We start from the raw sequence: 20,095 nt of genomic DNA, 5'->3' as shown, positions 1-20,095 counted from the left end.
TCAGAAATGGCTGCTGAATCTAATTGAATTGAGGTTGAATTAAATGAGCTCTAAGTCCTTGTCTAGCTCCAGATTCCTCAGTGCTATAGAATACAGGCTTTGACAGCATGCTTTTTTTTTATGTTTCTCCCATATTGTGGTGTAGACACAGCCCTTGAGTGTCCATGGAAATAAGACCATCTGATCTGGGGACAAATGCAGTACTGATGAGTGTCGGCTTTACAACAATTTAATTAGACTATAGAGCCTCAGTCCTTGTTACCATTCAATGAGCTGTTCCTTTCCAGAACCCTCACCCCCCCCCCCCCCAATCACACCACTTCAGGCTTCCCGGTTCTCTATGGAGATTTAGACCTTGACTTTTCCCTTCCCTTCCATAAACTAATACCAGTTCTTCGTCATCGCCTTCTCATGCTTTATCTATCTCCCTCACCACTACCACTTCCCATCCAGGGGAAGGGAAAAGCATGAAGACAGGGCAGCAGGAGTGAAAAGAGGAAGGAGGTCTCGTTGAGGCTCTAAGAATCAAGTAGGGATTTTGAGGAAGAGGTTTCTAAAGATGCTAGGAAGGAAGGAAAGACAAGTGGGATAGTCACTGGATTCTTAGAACATGGAGAAACAGCAGGGGAGTCGGCAGAGTTATCCAGGAAACGATGGTGGTAGTTGATCTGGAGATGACGGATTTCATGGTCCATGAGATCCATTCTGAGAAGAAAGGGACTCTGGAAAAAACAGCAGGGAATAAAGGCATGCTACAGCCTCTGCCCCAGGATGCCACCCCAATCTGGATCCATGTATCATTGAATTTGCAGACAAGGGGTCCTCCAGAATCACCCTAGGAAGAAGAAAGGAAGAATTAATAATAAGTTGGAGTGGTGGGAAGAAATGAAGCTTGCCTTTTGTCATAGGGTCATAGGATCATTGAAGGATTTGTTAGAAGGGATCTTAGAGAGGTCATTGAGTTTAACTTTATTTTATATGTGAGAAAACTAAGGCAGAGAGAAGTTAAGTGACTTGCCCAAGGCCACAACAGCTAATAAGTATCTGAGACTAGATTTTAAACCAGATCTTCTTGACTCTAAATCCAGTGCTCCATAAATTCAATTGAGATCAACAAATTTAACTAAGAATCTAACGCATTCACCAAAAAAAAAAAAAAAGACATAATAGGGAATTGGATTTAGAAGAAATACCCAGTGGGGCTGGAAGGGAGATCATGTAATCATAGGATTTAGAATCAGGAAGGACCTTAGACATGAGTCCAACCCTTTCATTTGGCAGATGGGAAAACTGAGTCTCAGGTTAAGTATCTAGCCCTGGGTCCTAAAGAAAACGAGAAGCCAAGAACTTTGACTCCAACTCCTGCACTCTTTGCATTCTGCCTGGATTTCCACTTTCAAATTTTTCCCTTCCCAATCTTTATCCTCTCCCATAGATACTTTCTATATCTTTTTGGTCATGATTTTTTTCCTGTCATTCAAGTGCTATCTTTCTTTTCCAGATTTATCTCCCCTTCCTTCCTGCTACATACTTAATACTCTAGTCAAACTGTCTCACCTTTTGTCTCTACCATTATCCCCCCATCATCTCCTCCTTCCTGTCTCCAAACTCATCCTTTAAACCTCAATTCAAACATAATTTCCTCTGAATAACTTTCCTTAATCCCCTTATTTGTGATAGTTTTAGGTCCTCCTCCTAAAACCTCTCTGATGCACTTAGCATTGTGCCTTCTACTTGCTTTTTGTACTTATCTCATTCCTCTGCTAGATTTTGACTTTTTTCTTTGTAGGAACAAATATATTGATCAGAATTTAGTGATTCTCCTCTCCCCTCACCTCTATTCCCAGCAGAGTACTCTTTATACATTAGACAATAAATGATCATAGATTATTTAGTTAGAATGAACCTTAGAGGTCATCAGTTCCAACCATCAGATATAGGTCTAATTACCATTTTCATTTTGTTTTCTTCCATCTCTGTGGCTTAGTTCATGTGGTCTTCTATGATTGGAATGGATTTCCCCTCTAAGGCAAGTCTTCTCATCATTTTACAGATGAGGAAACTAAGGTCTAATAGTTGAGTGATTTGTTCAGAGTAAAAAAATAGTAGTAGAGGCAAGATTTGAACTCATTAATCTTCCTGACTCCAAGTATAGTAATCTGTTTATTATGTCTCATGATTCACCATGATTCTCCTGAATCAAAGATTACAGCTCACTCACCAAGACTATTCTACATCTCTTCCTGACTTTTTAATTCTAACACTTGTCTGTCCAAATATCCACCTTTTTCTTAATTGGCCAACATGAACTGAACCTCCTGAAAATCTGGTTTTTGTTCCCTGGGTCAGCTTAGTCCACAGCACTTACCTCACAAGGGCTCTTCCTAAGTAATAGATCAGTGGCACATATCATGTCTTTCTGGATGAGGAATATGCTTCCATAGAAGAATTGACAAATAAACTGATCGATAATTGGTACTTGAGTTTCTTGAAGTCTTTTTGTTACTTTACCTGGAAGGGTCAGAATCAGAGAGCTTTAGCACTGGAAGGGACCTTCAGGAACCTCCAGTCTGACCTCACTGTTTCACAGATAAGCAATCTGAGAGACCTGGAGGGTAAGGTGACCTGATCATAGCTAGTTACTTTGTACTAGAGGCAAGACTAGAACAAGACCCTCCCCATTCTCTGCTCTACTCACTATTGTTAAAGAATGGTATTCTAACCAGGGGTTAACAGTTCATCTCCTTTTTCTTTAATGCATGAGTGACCAGACAGAGGTAGGTAATAGAGAGGCAATGAGACCTGGAAGGTAGAAAGGTCAATAAGACTTAGGTACTACCTTAGAACTTTTATGTGCTGGGTGACCATGGCCATCACTTAATAGTTTTCTCACTGGAAAATGGGAAAGATAATTCTTGCAGTACTTATCATGTAGGGCTGTTATAAGGCCAAAATAATTTTTTTTTAGGTTTTTGCAAGGCAATGGGGTTAAGTGGCTTGCCCAAGGCCACAAATCTAGGTAATTATTGTCTGAGACCAGATTTGAACTCAGGTACTCCTGACTCCAGGGCTGGTGCTCTATTCACTGCACTACCTAGCTGCCCCAGGCCAAAATAATTTAATGTTTGTAAAGTGCTTTGCAAACCCTAAAGGTTTATATAAAATTACTATTGCTATTTTTGTTATCATGAACAACAAACTGGAGATTAAAGAAAAATGTAGAACTTCAAGGATCTCTAACTGGCTTTGAGGCATATGTCACATCAGAGTAGGAACTATATGATTCTCTTTGGAAACTTCTTATTTTTCTTTATGGGTGAGTCTTCTTCATTAGAATGAAAGCTCCCTGAGGGAGGAAGGGATGGGGGAGTGAAAAAGAGAAGTAGAGAAAGAAAAAGGTAGAAATAGAGTGAGAGTCAGAAAAGTGGAAGCAATCAATGAGGGAAGAGGAAGGAGAAAAAATTAGATTGGTGATATAATATCTACACACAAAGACACATGGCAGTATGAGAGGGATTGAAGGATTGACTTGGAGTCACAAAGATCTGGGTTCAGATCTGCCTCTTGCATAATTGACTCTTCAGCCCTGGGCAATTTACTTATATCTCAATGCCCAAGGAAGCTCTCTAGGACTATGACTGACCAGACAAGTGCTACTCAGCATTGTAAAGGGAGGGAGCTCCATACTGAGAATTTCCTACATCAGTGAAATCACAGGACTAGACATGTAGATGTCTAGATTTTCAGGCAGGCACAGAGATAACTAGGTTGATAAAAACACTCATAGAGAGGCAATGTTTGGATGAATATCTGGAGATCTAGATATTTAGATAGACATAGGTGTGAAAGAGGCAGACAGACAGCAGAGAAAGACAGAGAGAGAGAGAGAGAAATGAATATAATGGATGGAGAAATACATTTGAATAGATGTCAATATCCACAATGATGTAGTGAAAAGAGTATACTTTGAGTAAGACAATCTAAAATCAAGTCATAAGTAATACATTTGTTGACTGGGTGAACACTGGTTCACATCATTCCTTCAGTCAATCAATCACTAAGTTTTTGTTAAGCACTTATTATGTCTAGCATTAAATCACGGAATCATAGGACTAATGCTAGAAAGGGTCTTAGAGCCTTCTAATTCAACCCCCTCATTTTACAGATGAAGAAACTGATGTCCAGGAATGCTAAGTGAATCCTCCAGATAACCCAAGTAGCAAAATCTGAGGTATGTGAAGCAAGATTTGAATCCTCTAAATACAAAGCAAGCATTCTTTCCCCATGTGGTCTAGGTAAATACATACACTAAGCACAAAAAGGATAAGATTAAAAGTCGATGTGTAAAATATAACAGATTATTAGTCTTTTAATTTAGCAATTTAGCTCTTTGAATCCTGGATAAACAATGGCAGATAGATAGATAGATAGATGTATGTATGCACAACTATACATATAAACACACACAAAAAAGACACACATACATGCATATGTATATCTAAAGAGTCACTCACCATTTCCTAATCTATTAAATGGGGTAAATGGTATTTTCACTATGTGTAGTTTGTTGTGAGTAAAGTATTTTGTGGGGGGGGGGGGTGAAGCCAAGATGGCAACAACAGCAAAATCATGTCTTAGGCGCTCTCTCATAAATCTTCAAAACTAAGGACTTTAAATTTTCGAGAGACAGAACCCACAGAGGGACCCAGTGAGGTAGTTCTCCTACTCAAGGTAACCTGGAAAAGAGCAGAAAGGCTCTGCTCCCCAGGGTGGAAGGGTGGCCCGCCAGAGCAAAAGAACTTCAGCCTCCCGGAGGCAGCCCCAGGGTGCTGGGAGCCACGGCACACAGCAGTGGTGGAGTTTCCCGAGCTACCCCCCCAGGGAGAACCCGGCACAAATTGAGAAAACAGCAAGGGACCTCTGCCAGAGCGAGCATGTGAAGTCCAGCCCTCAGGGCACACAACAAGCTGCATGGCCACTGCATTCCAGATCCAGGAAACATAAGCAGGCGGAGGCCCCAGGGCATGAGCCCATTGAACCTAGGGAGGGGAGTGAAGAGAGAGAGTACCGAGCTCTGTCCTCTGCCCCTGGAACAGGACTCTGGGGCTCTGAATGCATTCAGATCCTGACCCCAGTCTAGGCCCCCCTAGAACAGCAGGGCCCCCCCTCTACCTCAGCCCCCTGGCAGAGGGGGATGCATATGGTCACTCACAGACCAGGAGAGAGGACAGAGCCTCACACACTGAGACCCTTGTGGGAGTGTCCTAAAAGCTCAGGAAGCACCCCCAAAATAGGCTTAGACTAAGATAATGAGCAAGCAGAGAAAAAAAAGGAACATCATTGAGAAATATTTTGCATATGAGCTCAAGAAGGATCAAAACACTCAGTTTAAAGATGAAGAAGCACAAGCTCCTGCATCTAAAGACTCCAAGAAAAACAGAAATTGGGTTCAGGATATGACAGAGCTCAAAAAAGACTTTGAAAATCAAATGAGGGAGTTAGAAGAAAAACTGGGAAAAGAAATGAGAGAGATGCAGGAAAACCATAAAAATGAAGGCAGCTTAATCAAGGAAATCCAAAAAATGCTGAAAGAAAATAGCATGCTAAAAACCAGTTTAGGCCAAATGGATAAAACAGTTCAAAAAGTTATTGAGGAGAAGAATGCTTTAAAAAGCAAAATTGGCCAGATGGAAAAAGAGATAAGAAAACTTTCTGAGGAAAACAAATCCTTCAGACAAAGAATAGAACTTAAGGAGATTGATGAATTTACAAGAAATCAAGACTCAATACTTCAAAAGCAAAAAAATGAAAAATTAGAAGAAAATGTGAAATATCTCATTGAAAAAACAACTGATATGGAAAACAGATTTAGGAAAGATAATTTAAAAATTATTGGAATACTTGAAAGTCATGATCAGGAAAAGAGCCTTGACATCATTTTCAAAGAATTACTACAGGAAAATTGCCCTGATATCCTAGAAACAGAGGGCGAAATATAAATGGAGAGAATCCACCGATCCCGAGAAAGAGATCCCCAAAAACCAACCCCTAGGAATATTATAGCCAAGTTCCAGAACTCCCATGTCAAAGAGAAAATATTACAAGAAGCCAGAAGGACACAATTCAAATATCATGGAGCTGCAGTCAGGATCACACAGGACTTAGCAGCAACTACATTAAAAGCTCATAGGGCTTGGAATATAATATACCGGAAGGCAAAATAGCTTAGAATGCAACTGAAAATCAACTACCCAGCAAAAATGAATGTCCTCTTCCAGAGAAAAAGATGGACTTTCAATGAACTGGGGGAATTTCAAATGTTCCTGTTGGAATGGCCAGAGCTGAACAGAAGGTTTGATCTTCAGGTATAGGACTCAGGTGAAGTATGGAGATTGGAGGAGAAGGGGAAAATATGAGGGACTCAATGATGATGAACTGCATGTATTCCTGCATAGAAAAATGACACTGATAATACTCATATGAACCTTCTCAGCTAATAGAGCAGGTAGAGGGAGCTTTTATAGCTGAAGCACAGGAGAAAGCTGAATTTGAAGATAAAATATGGTGTAAAAATGGAGTCAAGAGAAAAAAGAGAAATGTAAAGGGAGAAAGTAAAAGGAGATGGGGAATGGGCCAAGATATTTCATATAATAAGATTTTTCTTTATTACAATGAGCTATTGCAATGATATGGAAGGGGGGAAGGCAAGGTGGAATGAGGGAATATTTGCTCTCATCAGAGGAAGAAGAAAACAGGGGAGGAAACAGCATATATACTCAATGGGGTATAGGCATCTGGAGTAAGAAGGGGGGTACAGGGGGAAGGGGTGGGGATGTGAATGAAGGAGAGGATGGACCATGGGGGGGAAAGTGGTCAGATCTAACACATTTTCTTTACTTCTTGCAAGGGGCTGGGATTGGAAGGCCTGTCCGGGACCATAGGGCCAGGTGGATTCTGGGCCTAAGGGGTGGTATGGGGGCTCAGGGTCCCTTGGCCCCAGGACCAGGGATCTGTCTGCTGCACCACTCAGCAACCCTACAACAAAGTCAGAGTGAAAGGAGAGAGAAAATATGGTACATGGTAGCGGAGAAATATGAAAGGAGGGAGTTGTGATCAGCAATGGCAATGGTGGAAATATATGGAAGTAACTTTTGCCATGGACTTATCATAAAGAATGCGATCCACACGCGACAGAGTTGCTGGTGTTGGAACAAAGACTCAAGCACATTATTTAATATTATTATTTTGTAGGGGATGCAGAGCAAATGGGGCTGGGTGGCCTGCCTGGGGCCGCATAGCAGTGTGATCGTTAGGTGTCTGAGGCCGGATTTGGACCCGGGTGCTCCTGGCTCAAGGGCCAATGCACTGTCCGCCACTCAGCCATCCTTACTATTATTGGTATTTTATTTTATTTTGGGTCTTTTTTTTTCTTTTGGTTTTTGCAGGGCAGTGAGGTTGGGGTGGCTTGCATGTCACACAAGCTGGGTGATTGTTGGGTGTATGGGGCCAGATATAGGCTCAGGTGCTCCTGGCTCCAGGGCTGGTGCTCCGTCCATTTTGCCACCTGTTTTTTTTTTATTTTAATTTTTTTCTCTCCCCTTTACTTTATCGCTCAAGCGAGTCTATATTTTTTGGGGGGGGAGGAAGTATTTTGTTTACTCTTAAACAAGAATATTTTATTAATGTATAAAAATCATTATTTGTACAAAATGAGAATAAAATATTAAATATTTTTAAAAAGTGTTTTGTATTTGTGATTATGAAGATGCACATGATAAACAGGCTGAGAAGAGATAGGTGTGTGGATAGATTTATGGATGGACATTAGTAGAATGGTGTTGGCTGGCTCCCTAGATAAAAATGACTAAACAGGAAGATGTGATGCCATCTTGTATTTTGGCTCATCTACAGTACTGAAGGCCTGAACCAGGTTGCATTTGGGAAACACTCTTGTAGCCAATGTACTTTTCATTCCCAGGTCTGACTTGTGCCAATCTCCACTCCATCCCAGGACTTGGCACAATAACTGTTTGTTGACCCTTACAGCTTCATCACTGTCCTAGTCATATGACTTTCCTAACATTCTACAATTTCTTTCTATCTCCGCCCTTTTCTAAGGAAACTTCCTCGACAGGCTTCCACCACAGATGATCATTCTTGAACCATAGAAATTATTCACCGGTCCTGGAGCCTGATTGTAACATTTCAATTGCCCTTTGTAGAATCACAGGATGTCAGAAATGGAAGAGATCTCAGAACAGGGGTTTAGAACCCAGGGTCCATTTTAATTTTTAAAAATTTTTTGATAACTATTTCAATATAATTGGGTTTTTTGTTAACTGTACTTCAATGTATTCTCTTGTATATATTTGAAAATATCATGCAAGGAAAGGATCTATGACAATAGACCACCAAAGGGGTCCGTGACACAAATGAGATAACTATCCCTTGTCTTAGAGCATACAACATGTGATTACAGGAGGGCACTTAGAACACAGAATTCCTCTTTCATTGGTGGTAAAGGGACTGTTGGCCAGGACAGGCTGAGTCTAATGACCTTGAGGTCTTTCCAACTCTGAGATTTTGTGTTTCTATGAACATCAAATGTCAGAGTTTAAAGTGAGCTCAGAGATTATCAGGTCCACTTCCTTCCAGCCTTTAGGTATCTCCTGACCATATTCAACATGACCCTTAAGCTCTAGTTCTAATTTCTTTTGAACATGAAGCTCTCATCACTCGACCTCTTCTCTACCTGTTCAAAGCCAAACCTGCCTTCTGGACTTAACACTACCAAGTGTCCCATAAAGCATTTGTTAACTTTAATTCATTCTAGTCCAATAAAGGTCGATTAAGCAGGAATTATGTATAAAGTCCTATGTTGGCATACAATAATGCAAAAAATCATAGTTCCCATACTCAAGAATCTTAACAAGGAATAGGAAGGATTAGGAATAAGACTGGTACCCTAATAATAGTGACAGTAGGTCACAAGGACAATTGGGTGAAGTAGTAGGTAAAGCATTGGGCTTGTCATCTAAAAGTAAGGAACATCTGGGTTCGGATCCTGCCTCACACCCTTGCTGGATGTGTGCAACCCTGGGCAAATAAGGAAGGAAGGAAGGAAGGAAGGAAGGAGGCAAGGAGGGAGAAACGGAAGAGGGAAAGAAAAATAATTATCTGGCAATTAAGAGCCACAAGAATCCTGATTCAAAGATAAATTTATAATGAAAGGACCCAAAGGAGGAGTGATGGCAATAGAGGCAGGCTAGGGGAGTGATGGTGGGGAGCAAGAATTCCAAGTCCTCTCCCCCAACCACTGCGCAATAGCAAATGAAGCCTGTCCTAGGACAGGCATTCAGAGTCAACAGGATAGAGCTAAGTTTGGTGATAACCAGAACACGGAGGTAGTGAGAAAGGAAAAAGTGTTTAGATGGAAGCATATTTATTATGTCAATTATGCTGTCAATAAACCCTGTTAATGAATGCTAATTATGGAGCAGGCATTCTAGAAGGTGAATGTGGGACTAAGATCTGGTGAGGAAAAATGAAGGGGATGCAAGGGGAAAGAAGAAAAAAAGGAAACAAACATTTAAGTTTCCACTATGTGCCTCATTATCTCAATCTTCACAACACCCTTGGGAGGTATGATCTCCATTTTACAGAATAAGCCAATTGAGGGGGGACAGAAGTAAGGGTTCAGGTAGTGGGGGATTATGGGAATAGAGTTTGTCCAATGAAACCAGAGCTTCCAAATGAAATTGAAGAAGAGTATGAACAGGGTAAGACTATGAAAGCCATTAAGTCATGATGATGTTTGTTAACTTCATTAGAGGAATAAATGAGTCCAGCCAGAATTAACAATGACTGGAGAAAAGACCTTATGAGGGAGGTAATAGGAAATTGCAAGCAGTTTTGGAGTGAGGAAGTCAGGTGTATGCCTTGGATGATTATTTTCAGTTTTGTGGACAATTTTTTTGGGAGGGGAAGCAACAGAAACCAGGAGTACAAATAAAATGAGAATTATAGTAATCTAAACCAATGATGAAAAGGGCATGAAGTAGGGTGACACAATAGCAATAAAGGGAAAAAAGGGATGGAGGAGAAAGGCATTTTTCTGGGGGGGGGGGCAGGGAATAATGTGCCTTGGCCATTGATTGGAGTGGTGAGGGAGTGGAAAATTCTCCCCAACAACCCTGTAGAATAGATAATGCAAGGATGTAATTCTTCCCAGGAGCACGTCTCTACCATTCTCATCTTCAGTCATGGTCCTCTGCCAGGTCTCAGGGTCATGATACTTACTTCTTTTCTAAGGCTCACCTTCCCCCAGAGGTGAAGAGGGTAGCCTTCAGATTCTCTAGGGAATAGGAACTTTATGTATGTTTAGGATATCTCCTCCACTCTAATTCCTCCCACACCCCCCAAAGTAAAATACTTCATTTCCTAGCTCTGGACACATAGGCAGGGAGAGGGGAGAGAACAGGGCTCAAAACATCTATTCTCCCTCAGTGTCTTTTACTTTTTCCAACCCTCCCCCCCAAAAAAATCCCTCCAACTTTTAGGTCTACACACCTGACTGTTCCATCTTTCCCCATCCTGTAATCCAACATATGTTTGTTTGTTCTAGACTGATGGTGGGGCTAGGGAGGCAGATAGGGAGGACCAGGGAGGAGAACTTCAAAGGTCTGGACAGTTGCACCAAGGCGATGTCATTTCCATTTGGGTGAGTTTGCCTGTATAGTGGATGGATGATCACCTGCATGATGTCTTGTATCTGAGCACCGTGTGTTCTCCTAGTGAGGTCCGTGAAGCCTGCATTCACTTTGAAGTACTCCAGTAAATTCAGGGCCCTGAGGAGTCAGGGAAGGAGAAGGTAAGTCACCACCACATGCACCAGAGTCTAGGGAAGTTGTTCAATAAAATCTCACCTCCTCCAAAGAGCCTTCACTGGCCAGTCCCAACCCACCACAAACTCTCCTTTGCCTGCCCTCCTATGGTACTAAGACATGGGAATCATATATTATGATAAACTGTGTTATTATACTACAATATTGTATATTATATGATTATATTGCTAAGCTCTCACTTTGCAGAGCAATGTGACTTGGTGGATGGAGAGCATATCTCACTGCTCTTGAGAGATGGGATGACCTGGGTTCAAATGCTGTTTCTGACACTTCCTAGATGTGCGATAATAGGAAAGTTGCAATCTTTGCCTCAGTTTTCCTATCTGTAAAATGAAGCTGGATGTAGTCCGTTTGAATTAAAATCTGAGAATCTACGATCCTTCCCTGAACTCCAGTAGCAGACCTTAATACAAATACTTATTGGTGATTTTCTAGAAAAGGCAGAGAACATGGAGACAGGAGACCTGCGTTGAAACCTTCCCCCCACACACATACAAAGTGGCTGTCATACTTGAGTCAGCTTTTTCTAGAACTCAGGTTCCTTGCCTGTGAGATGCTGTTTGTGCATCTTCAAGAGGTATGTAGGTAGCAATGAACTCTTAAAACTGCTTATAAGGAACAAATGTGTTATAGAAGCACATCTAGACATTGTAAATGTAGACGTGGTCTCTATTCATGAGCTGTCTTATAATCCTAAGACCAACTCACAGTTCTCTAGAGTTTTCAGCATGGCCAGTCATCATTCCTGTTAATCACAATGCAATCTGTGGGGGCTAATTTCTAATCACATGTGACTTCTCTGATGAGAATCTACTGACTGGAAGTTGAACCAGAAAAAATAAGGGATCCTTTTTTAAAAAATGAAGTCAGTATTCTGCAGGCCTTGTCCTGACTATAGTTCTCAACCAGAATCCAGTGAGGGATGGAAAGATGCTTTCCTATGCTAGGGTCCTGGTGCTCCCATTCACAAGTCTGTGGGGACTTAGCCAAGCTGCCTTTGTCTCTCATTTGTTGGGCCTTTGGTTTCAACAGCAGCAAAAGTTGGCTGGCGATAATTGAAGCATCAACCAGAGGCTGCATGAAATGCATCTAACATGGTGGCTACAGCAACATTATCAACACTATGTTCTACAAGAAACATCAGAATCAGAGAGGTCACCAGTACTGGAAAGATCAAGGTAGAACTATTGGATTCAGACAATGCCCAGGACAGGGATGAAATTCAAAGGGGACAGTTGGGGGACTTGTAGAAACTGTTTTATGTCCCAACAGGACTTGAATATGGCTTTCTGGTTGACTATGCCAATGGGAATAAGGAAGCTACTGAATTCTGTTCTATGTGAGTCATAACTTTCTTCAAAGAGAAATAAATCATCTGTCCTGTACTAATCCATATTTGCTAATTTAGTACCTCTTTAATGCTTACCACCACCACCACATATTGGGGGAACCCTAGCTTAGCACCAAAAGTAGCTTCCTCCTTGGAGTAGCTGGGGGTGGAGGAGAAGGAGGCATGTAAGAGCCAGTGAATGTGTGAACTGGAGAGCCTCCTTTCTCTACTGAGCGCTCAGGCATGAATAGTACACCAGTCATAGAATTTTAAGAGTTGGAAAAGATTTAGTAGCAATCTACTTAACCCATGTCCAAGGTGGAAAAAATTTCCACTGGCACACACCTGACCAACAGTCATCTGGCCACTGTTTGAAGACTCATTACTTCCTAAGACAGCTTCTTGTAGAGCTCTAATTAATAGAAAATTGGTTGATTTGGTTGATTTTCCTCTAATACCAAGCCTAAGTTTGCCTCTGAAATTTCCATCTAGGTCATTGTCACTGAGTCACTGATGGGGAAACCAAACTTCAGACAGACTAGGTAAACTAACAATGTAGCTAGAAATTATTGGAGCTAACATCTGAAACCATAGCCTCCTTACTGCAAATTCAACCTTCTCCCCCACCATGCAATGAAACCGCCCATACTGCCTTGAGGTTGTTATGCTTACCTGGGTGTGGGGATTGTTTCCCCAGATGAATTTGAAACTCTAAGACGACAGGAGCCATGATGAGATATTTCTTTATAGTCCTTCAAGAATTTTTGATTAAGCAGCTCATGCAAGGTAGAAGTCCAATGACTAGCCAAGGGTTGGTTATCTGATTGATACTCAGAACCTCTCACAAATACACATGTATATGTAGTATAAGATAGAATACACTATATGATATATATTACGTTGCATGACATAAGGCATGCATATGATATGCAACTATTATGGTATGCCACCAACATTATGTTATTATATTTGATATTAAATATTATGACCTAACCATATGAGTAATATATAATAATACCTTGAATGTATAGAAAATATATATATAATATGGAATTTAATGTGGAATATGATATATTATATATCATATATCATATATTATATAGTAACAATACTCTGCATGCATGTTAATAAATATATTACACAAATACACACATATACATATATATAAAGTGTTTTTGACATTTCAAGGCTCCTTCTGAGACCTTGTTCCATTGGTCCCACAGAACACTGACCAGGGAAAATCCCTTGATATGTGGCCTTGGGCAAGGGACTCTAATGTTCCTGAATCAGTTTCCCTTTTTATCAAATGAGAGGGTGGGACTAGCAGATCTTGAAAGTCCTTGCCAGCTCTAGACTTCTAGAGGTATTATATCATCATTTTACACATAGAGAAATAGAGGTGATAATAAATTAACTTTCTTCAAGATACTAAATTTGCCAAGCAATTTAAAAGAATGATATCATTTGATGTTCATCACAATACTTTGAAATGGATAAGTAGAAGTTTTATTTATTATCCCCCATTTGCAGAGTAGGAAACTGGAGTTAGGAAAGGAGCAGGGCTTGCCCATGGCAATGTGGCCAGTGAATTCCACAAATGTGATTTCTTTCTAGGTTACTCATTACCAAGGAGAACATCACATCTTCCCAGAAACTTAGGTTTGCAATCCGCATGTCATCTTTGACCCTGTATTCTCTCTCACTCCCTACATTCTACCTGTTACTAAAAGCTGGTGATTTTACCTTTGTAACAACACTGTCCCTTTCTTCCCTTTGACACCAGCCCCCTGCTACCATTGAAATAAGCTTCTGTCTCTCTCCACTTCCCACTCAGTTGTCAAAGGGAACTTCCTAAAGTACAGCTCTAACCTGTCAACCCCTACTCTACAAACACTAGTGACTCACTTTCACCTCCAGGATCAAACATAAAAATGTTCTGTTTGACATTCAAGGTCCTTCATAACTCGATCACTTCCCACTTTTCCAGTCCTCTTCAACCTCTCCCTTCCCCCACCCCACATATTCTTCAGTTTGGGGACAATGGTCTCACTGTTGTTTCTCCAACAAGATGCTCCATCTTCTGAATCTGATTTTTTTTCATTGTCTGTCTCTTTTTTTCCTGGAGTTTTTCCCTTCTGACCTTCATCTCCTGGCTTCTCTGGTTTCCTTCAAGTCCCAGTTAAAATCCCACCTCCTACAAGAAGCCTTTCCCAATTTCCCCTTCACTCTAGACTAGTACTCTAAAGTCTAGTACCTTCTCTCTTTTAATGATTTCCCATTGATGCCACATGTATCTTGTTTGTACATAGATTTTTGCATATTGTCTCCCCCACTATATTATAAGCTCCTTGAGAACAGGCACTGGCTTTACCTCTATCTCCAGCACTAACCACAATGCTTGATACCTGATGTTGTTCATTTGTGTCCAGCTTTCCAAGGGGTTTTCTTGGCAAAGATACTAGAGCAGTTTGCTATTTCCTTCTCCAGTGGATTAAGGCAAATAAAAGTTAAGTGACTTGCCCAGTGTCACACTGCTAGTAAATGTCTGAGGCCAGATTTGAAATCAGATCTTCCTGATTCCAGGCCAAGGGCCAAGCCCCACATCTACTGAGCTACCAGCTATCTCTGGCTGGACATAGAGCAAACACTTAATAAATGCCTATTAATTGAATAATAATGTCTAGCCCTCTGTAGCCACTACAATGCATTTTATATTCAGGGACAAATAAAGAGGTCAGGTGGCTCGAGTCACTGAAGGCAGTTTGGGGAGGCAGCTCTTTAGCTTTTACAGGTATTCTGAAATTTGAATTCTCCTAAGTTCAGTGAATGGAATGTTTCCTTCTCGGAGAACTGAGTAGCAGTAGAAACTCCTCCCAGAGACTATTTTTAAAATATTTTCTACACATGCAGAAAAAATCTATTCCTCTACCTTATTCCTCCCAGTCATCCCTTTTAACAAAGAATGAAACAGATATTTATTTGTATGACAGGTCATGTCTATATTGGGCAAAAAGTTGGATAAAATGATCTCTTAAGGATTCTGTGTACAGATTATTTCCAACAAGAATCTAAACTAGGAAATTAGTACCTCAGTTGAGGAAGAGGAGGAGGAGGAAGAGCTGCACACTGCTCCATGGGAGATGTGGACAAACCCCAGCAGACTGGCTCAAGGCTTGTCCAGGGAAAGGCAGGTCAAAGACCAGGGAGTATGGTAACAGGGTAGAGATGGATAGAGACCATTAAACATCTGATCTGTGGCAGCTGTTGACAAATAACCACTGAGAAGTGGGCTCTATTTGTCTTCATTGTCTTTTCAGTTACAAGATGGCAAAGGAGTGTTTGCCTCTCCTATATGATCAACAACCAAAGTCCTTTTCATTGTATCTCCCCATCTTCTCTTTCCCCCCCATTCTCTCATCCCTGATACAATGAATAGAAAGGGCATTTGAATTAGAGTCAAAGGACCTCAGCTTTAACACACCACCTCCTTACTACCTGTTGGAAAAGACATCTAACCACTTGGGGCCTCAGTTTCTCCCTCTGTAAAATGATTACATTGGAGCAGATGACTTCCGAGATCCTTTCTACCTCTAAGTATATGGCCCTATGAAGTATATATGCTAATACCACCCTAGTATAAATAGATAGATAGATAGATAGATAGATAGATAGATAGATAGATAGATAGATAGATGATAGATAGATTGATCTGGTCATGCTTCCTGAAAATTTTCAATGATTCCATTTTGCCTCCTAAAACAAGTCAAATTCCTTTCCTTGGCATTCAAAGTTCACTATTTTCTAGTGCTGCCAGGCTCATTTCACTTCATTTCCCCACCCCTACATCTTGAAAGTGGAATAATTTTGGTTTTGTCAATGAGATTCAATACCTTTCATGGTGTCTGCAGACCCTTGTACAATGGTTGATGAATTCTCCACCTCCACCAAACATGCTCCTCTCTCCACTAAACCAGTATACTCTCTTGCCACCTTGCCTTTGTCTTGGCTATGTCTTATGCCTGAAATGCTCTCTTTGCACCTCTTCACCTGCTGAATTCTTTTCATTCTTTAAATTCAACTCAAATACTACCTTCTCCACTAAGACTTCCCAAGTCCTCTTTGTTGGTAATAAAAGTCCCGTCAGGATTTGCATAGCATATGTTCTCCCCTCTCTAAAATATTTTTATATTAAATTATGTGTTCAGTCATTGATATTTGTATCTAATCTCAAGAGTCCTTTAAGGACAGAGACCATATCCTAACTAGACTTTGTCTCTTCCCCAGAAATGAGCAGGTAATTAATAGATATTTATTAAATGAGTTCACCCATGGTGAAACAGAAGATTTGAGATGGGTTGATATTAATAAATGTTTGGATTGATTTTCAAGTGGGAGAAAGGGGTGTGCCTTCAACATTTTTCATCGGGCCCTTCCCTGGAGGCAGTCACCTTGTAGGTGATCACATTCACCTGTTGGTAAGTCCAGACCAGCTCTGGTGGATGCTCAATTATTGGCCTCCTGCCTTCAAGGTCCCCATTTATCTCCATCCCCAGCCTTGACTGTACCCATTTAGCCTGAAAAGAGTGAATACTCACTGGTCAAAGCAATGGGCAGCTGTGAGCACCCAGTAGTTGCTCAGGATGGAGCCTCCACAGACATGAAACCTCCTGAAGGAAAGGCTCACTTGCCAGGGCCATTTCCCTTCGAGGGCATCCTGACCCCCAAGGATCTTCCCTTCTGGAAAGGGTTGTCCACATTCTAATAGGAGAGTCATAGGGACAGTCATAAATAAAGAGAGCAAAGAAAATAAACAGGAGAGGAGGTGGGTGGGTAGGGGTCACTGAAAGAGTAAAGTAGAAGTAGAAACAGAAAGACCAAGGCAGTCAATGAAACCCTTGGAAATCAATCCAAACATTTATTAAGTACCAGACACTGTGTTAAGCATCGGAAATAAGAAAAGAATCAAAATACAGTACTGCCTTCAAAGGACTTACAATCTAATGGGAAAAACAACATGCAAACAACTGTAACCAAAGCAAGTTTTAGACAGGATAAAGGGGAAACAATTAACAGAGGGAAGGAACTGGAAAGAACCAATAGTCAATAGGCATTGATTGAATAATGACTAAATTCTAGACACTAGTTCCTCATTATATTAGAAGCTGCATGACAGCAGGGACTGTCTTTTTACTCTTTGTATTTCCAATGCTTAATATTTTGTCTGCCACAAAGGGGCACTTGATAAATATTTATTGGATTGAATTGAGGATACCAAGATGAAAATTAAATAGTCTCTGTCCTCAAAAAGCTTATATTCTTTTGTGATAGACAACATAAAAAGGATCAAACATATTCAAACTGTGACCCAAAGAAGGGCATAATTTTAGTGTGGGGGAATAATGAGTGTCACTGATGGGAGGGTGGCATAAGGTTAGGAAATACGTTGGGTAGAAGGTAATTCCTGAGTACAGTTTTGAAAGAAAGAAGGGATGATATGAAGGATTGTCGGGTTTTTTGGGGGGGTGGAGAAACAGCTAGGGCAAAGACAAAGAGAGAGGAGATGAAATGGGTGTCAACAAGAAAGGGAGAAGAGAGAGGGAAGGAAACAGGAAAGAAAGAGGGAGGAAGAACAAGAGACAGACAAGGGACAGAGAGAACGAGAGAGGTAGAGGAAAAGAGAGATGGAGAAGGGAGACAGACAAGGATGGGAAAGAAGTATGAGAAGAGAGAGGGAGGGGGAGGAAGAGAAAGAGAGAGAGCAGAGGAGGAAGAAAGGAGAAAGCAACACAAGGAGAGTAAGAAGGGAAAGAACAAAAAAGAACTAAGCAAGGAAGGGAGAGCAAGAGAAAAATGGGAGAGAAGGGAGGAAAGGAAGAGAAAGGGACCCGGGGGGGGGGAGTGACGCGTGGCCGCGGGGTGCCCACCACCCGGGCGGGGTGCCCACCGCCCGGGCAGGGCCCCTGGCAGCGGGGGAGGGGGCGCCACGCTGCCTTGGGGAAGTCTTCCAAGCCAAGTTCCCCTACCTGTAGGTCTGTGCGGGGCTGAACAACCTGGAGAAATAACAGAGGTGTGAGCTGCGGGGGGCTGGGCCACGCCTGAGGGGGCAAGGGGGTCACCGGAGGGGCCTCGGGGGCCCCCATCTGCACTGACGGGGCGGGGTTCCTCTCTGGCCCCCCATCAATGAAATTAGGCAGAAAGAAAACACGGAGGGGGCGGGAGTTGGGCGGGGGCGGGGGCGGGGGCCGGGGGCGGGGGGGGGCCGGGGGAGGGGGGGGCCCTGGGGCGGGGGGGGCCGGGCCGGGGCCGGGGGGGGCCCGGGGGCGGGGGGGGCCGGGGGCCGGGGGCGGGGCCGGGCCGGGGGCTCACTGGGCCGCGGCGGCAGCAGCAGCCACACGAGCGGGAGCAGCAGCGCGGGGAGCCCCATGGCCGCGGGGAGCCCCCTGGCCCGGCCCGGCTCCGCAGGCCCCTCGGGCTCCCCAGATGTCGGTCTCCGTCGGGCCGGCGGGGGGAGGGGTGGGGGAACGACCCGCAGGGGCCCGCAGTCCGGGCGCCGCCGGCAGGGGCAGTGCCAGGCCTGGGGAAGCCCCCGCCTGGTGCGGCCCGGGGAACAGCGCAGGGGGCTTCCCGGGGCCCAGCATGGCGGCCAGCCGCGTCCACGTGGGCCGCGCATCCCTTGTTTAGTTGAGCGGAGCACGCCTGAGGCCCCGGATGAATTCGGGGGTGCCCCACTAAAATCTCCCTTGGAAACTCAGATGCCCGGATGGACCCATTGGCGGTACCTGTAGTAGCTCAGATGCCCGGATGGACCCATTGGTAGTATTCCGTTGTGATGGTAGCAGCTCGGATGCCCGGATGGACCCATTGGCGGTGCAGCGGCAGCTCAGATGCCCGGATGGACCAGTGGCGGTGCTGCAGCAGCTCAGATGCCCGGATGGACCAGTGGCGGTGCAGCAGCAGCTCAGATGCCCGGATGGACCAGTGGCGGTGCTGCAGCAGCTCAGATGCCCGGATGGACCAGTGGCGGTGCTGCAGCAGCTCAGATGCCCGGATGGACCCAGTGGCGGTGCAGCAGCAGCTCAGATGCCCGGATGGACCCATTCTCGGTGCAGCGGCAGCTCAGATGCCCGGATGGACCCAGTGGCGGTGCAGCAGCAGCTCAGATGCCCGGATGGACCAGTGGCGGTGCTGCAGCAGCTCAGATGCCCAGATGGACCAGTGGCAGTGCTGCAGCATCTCAGATACCCGGATGGACCAGTGGCGGTGCTGCAGCCGCTCAGATGCCCGGATGGACCAGTGGCGGTGCTGCAGCAGCTTAGATGCCCGGATGGACCAGTGGCGGTGCTGCAGCAGCTCAGATGCCCGGATGGACCAGTGGCGGTGCTGCAGCAGCTCAGATGCCCGGATGGACCAGTGGCGTGCTGCAGCATGATTGTCAGTGTCCACGTGCAGAGCTTTTAGGGGCCTCCCAGAACTCAGTTGAAGGCTCTTTGCTTGCTCCGGTGCTAGATGAGATGTCCCATTCCGGTGTTACTATCACAAAGGCTGACCATTCATCACTATTCTTTAGCAGTGCTTCACTGATCACTTTCTTATTGACCCCATGTTCCACTCCCAAATCTCCTTCCAGGAAAGGATGCCATGACACTCTGCCCACATAGCGGGCTGTCAAGCCCCCAGAGTGCCTAACTGCCCTGACGGTCATATTTCCCCAGTTAACCCCTGCTTTCACAATTCTCTCACTCAAATTTCGCCAGTTGGTCTGTCAGCACCTATATGGTGATGTGGCCAGGGAGACCATCTGGTGATCCATCATCTTTAGAACCATCAACAGCAACCTGGGAATGCTGGGTCTGGGGATCTC

The 20,095-nt window shown here is 43.5% G+C and overlaps 1 protein-coding gene across 2 annotated transcripts; it reads right to left on the bottom strand.

Annotated features, from left to right (window-relative positions):
• Positions 1-284: 284 nt before the first annotated feature.
• Positions 285-19,164, bottom strand: LOC141495901 (serine protease 38-like). Of its 2 annotated transcripts, XM_074197770.1 has the most exons (6): positions 18,601-19,025; positions 18,258-18,284; positions 16,830-16,992; positions 10,570-10,847; positions 2,369-2,511; positions 285-835 (listed from the first exon to the last, which is right to left on the bottom strand). In XM_074197770.1, exons 1-6 carry the CDS (start codon positions 18,902-18,904, stop codon positions 593-595), a joined length of 1,158 nt encoding a protein of 385 aa, XP_074053871.1. In that variant the 5' UTR covers positions 18,905-19,025; the 3' UTR covers positions 285-592. The 2 variants fall into 2 exon arrangements, with proteins under 2 accessions (XP_074053871.1, XP_074053872.1); XM_074197771.1 differs by lacking the exon at positions 285-835 and having other exon boundaries at positions 2,423-2,511; positions 10,754-10,847; positions 18,601-19,164.
• Between the last annotated feature and the right edge of the window lie 931 nt (positions 19,165-20,095).

The sequence above is a fragment of the Macrotis lagotis genome, chromosome 8, assembly GCF_037893015.1.
Source record: "Macrotis lagotis isolate mMagLag1 chromosome 8, bilby.v1.9.chrom.fasta, whole genome shotgun sequence".
In the NCBI taxonomy this organism is placed as follows: Eukaryota; Metazoa; Chordata; class Mammalia; order Peramelemorphia; family Peramelidae; genus Macrotis; species Macrotis lagotis.
The sequence above is the reverse complement of the archived record's forward strand: the minus strand, read 5'-3'. Positions and strand labels throughout refer to the sequence as shown.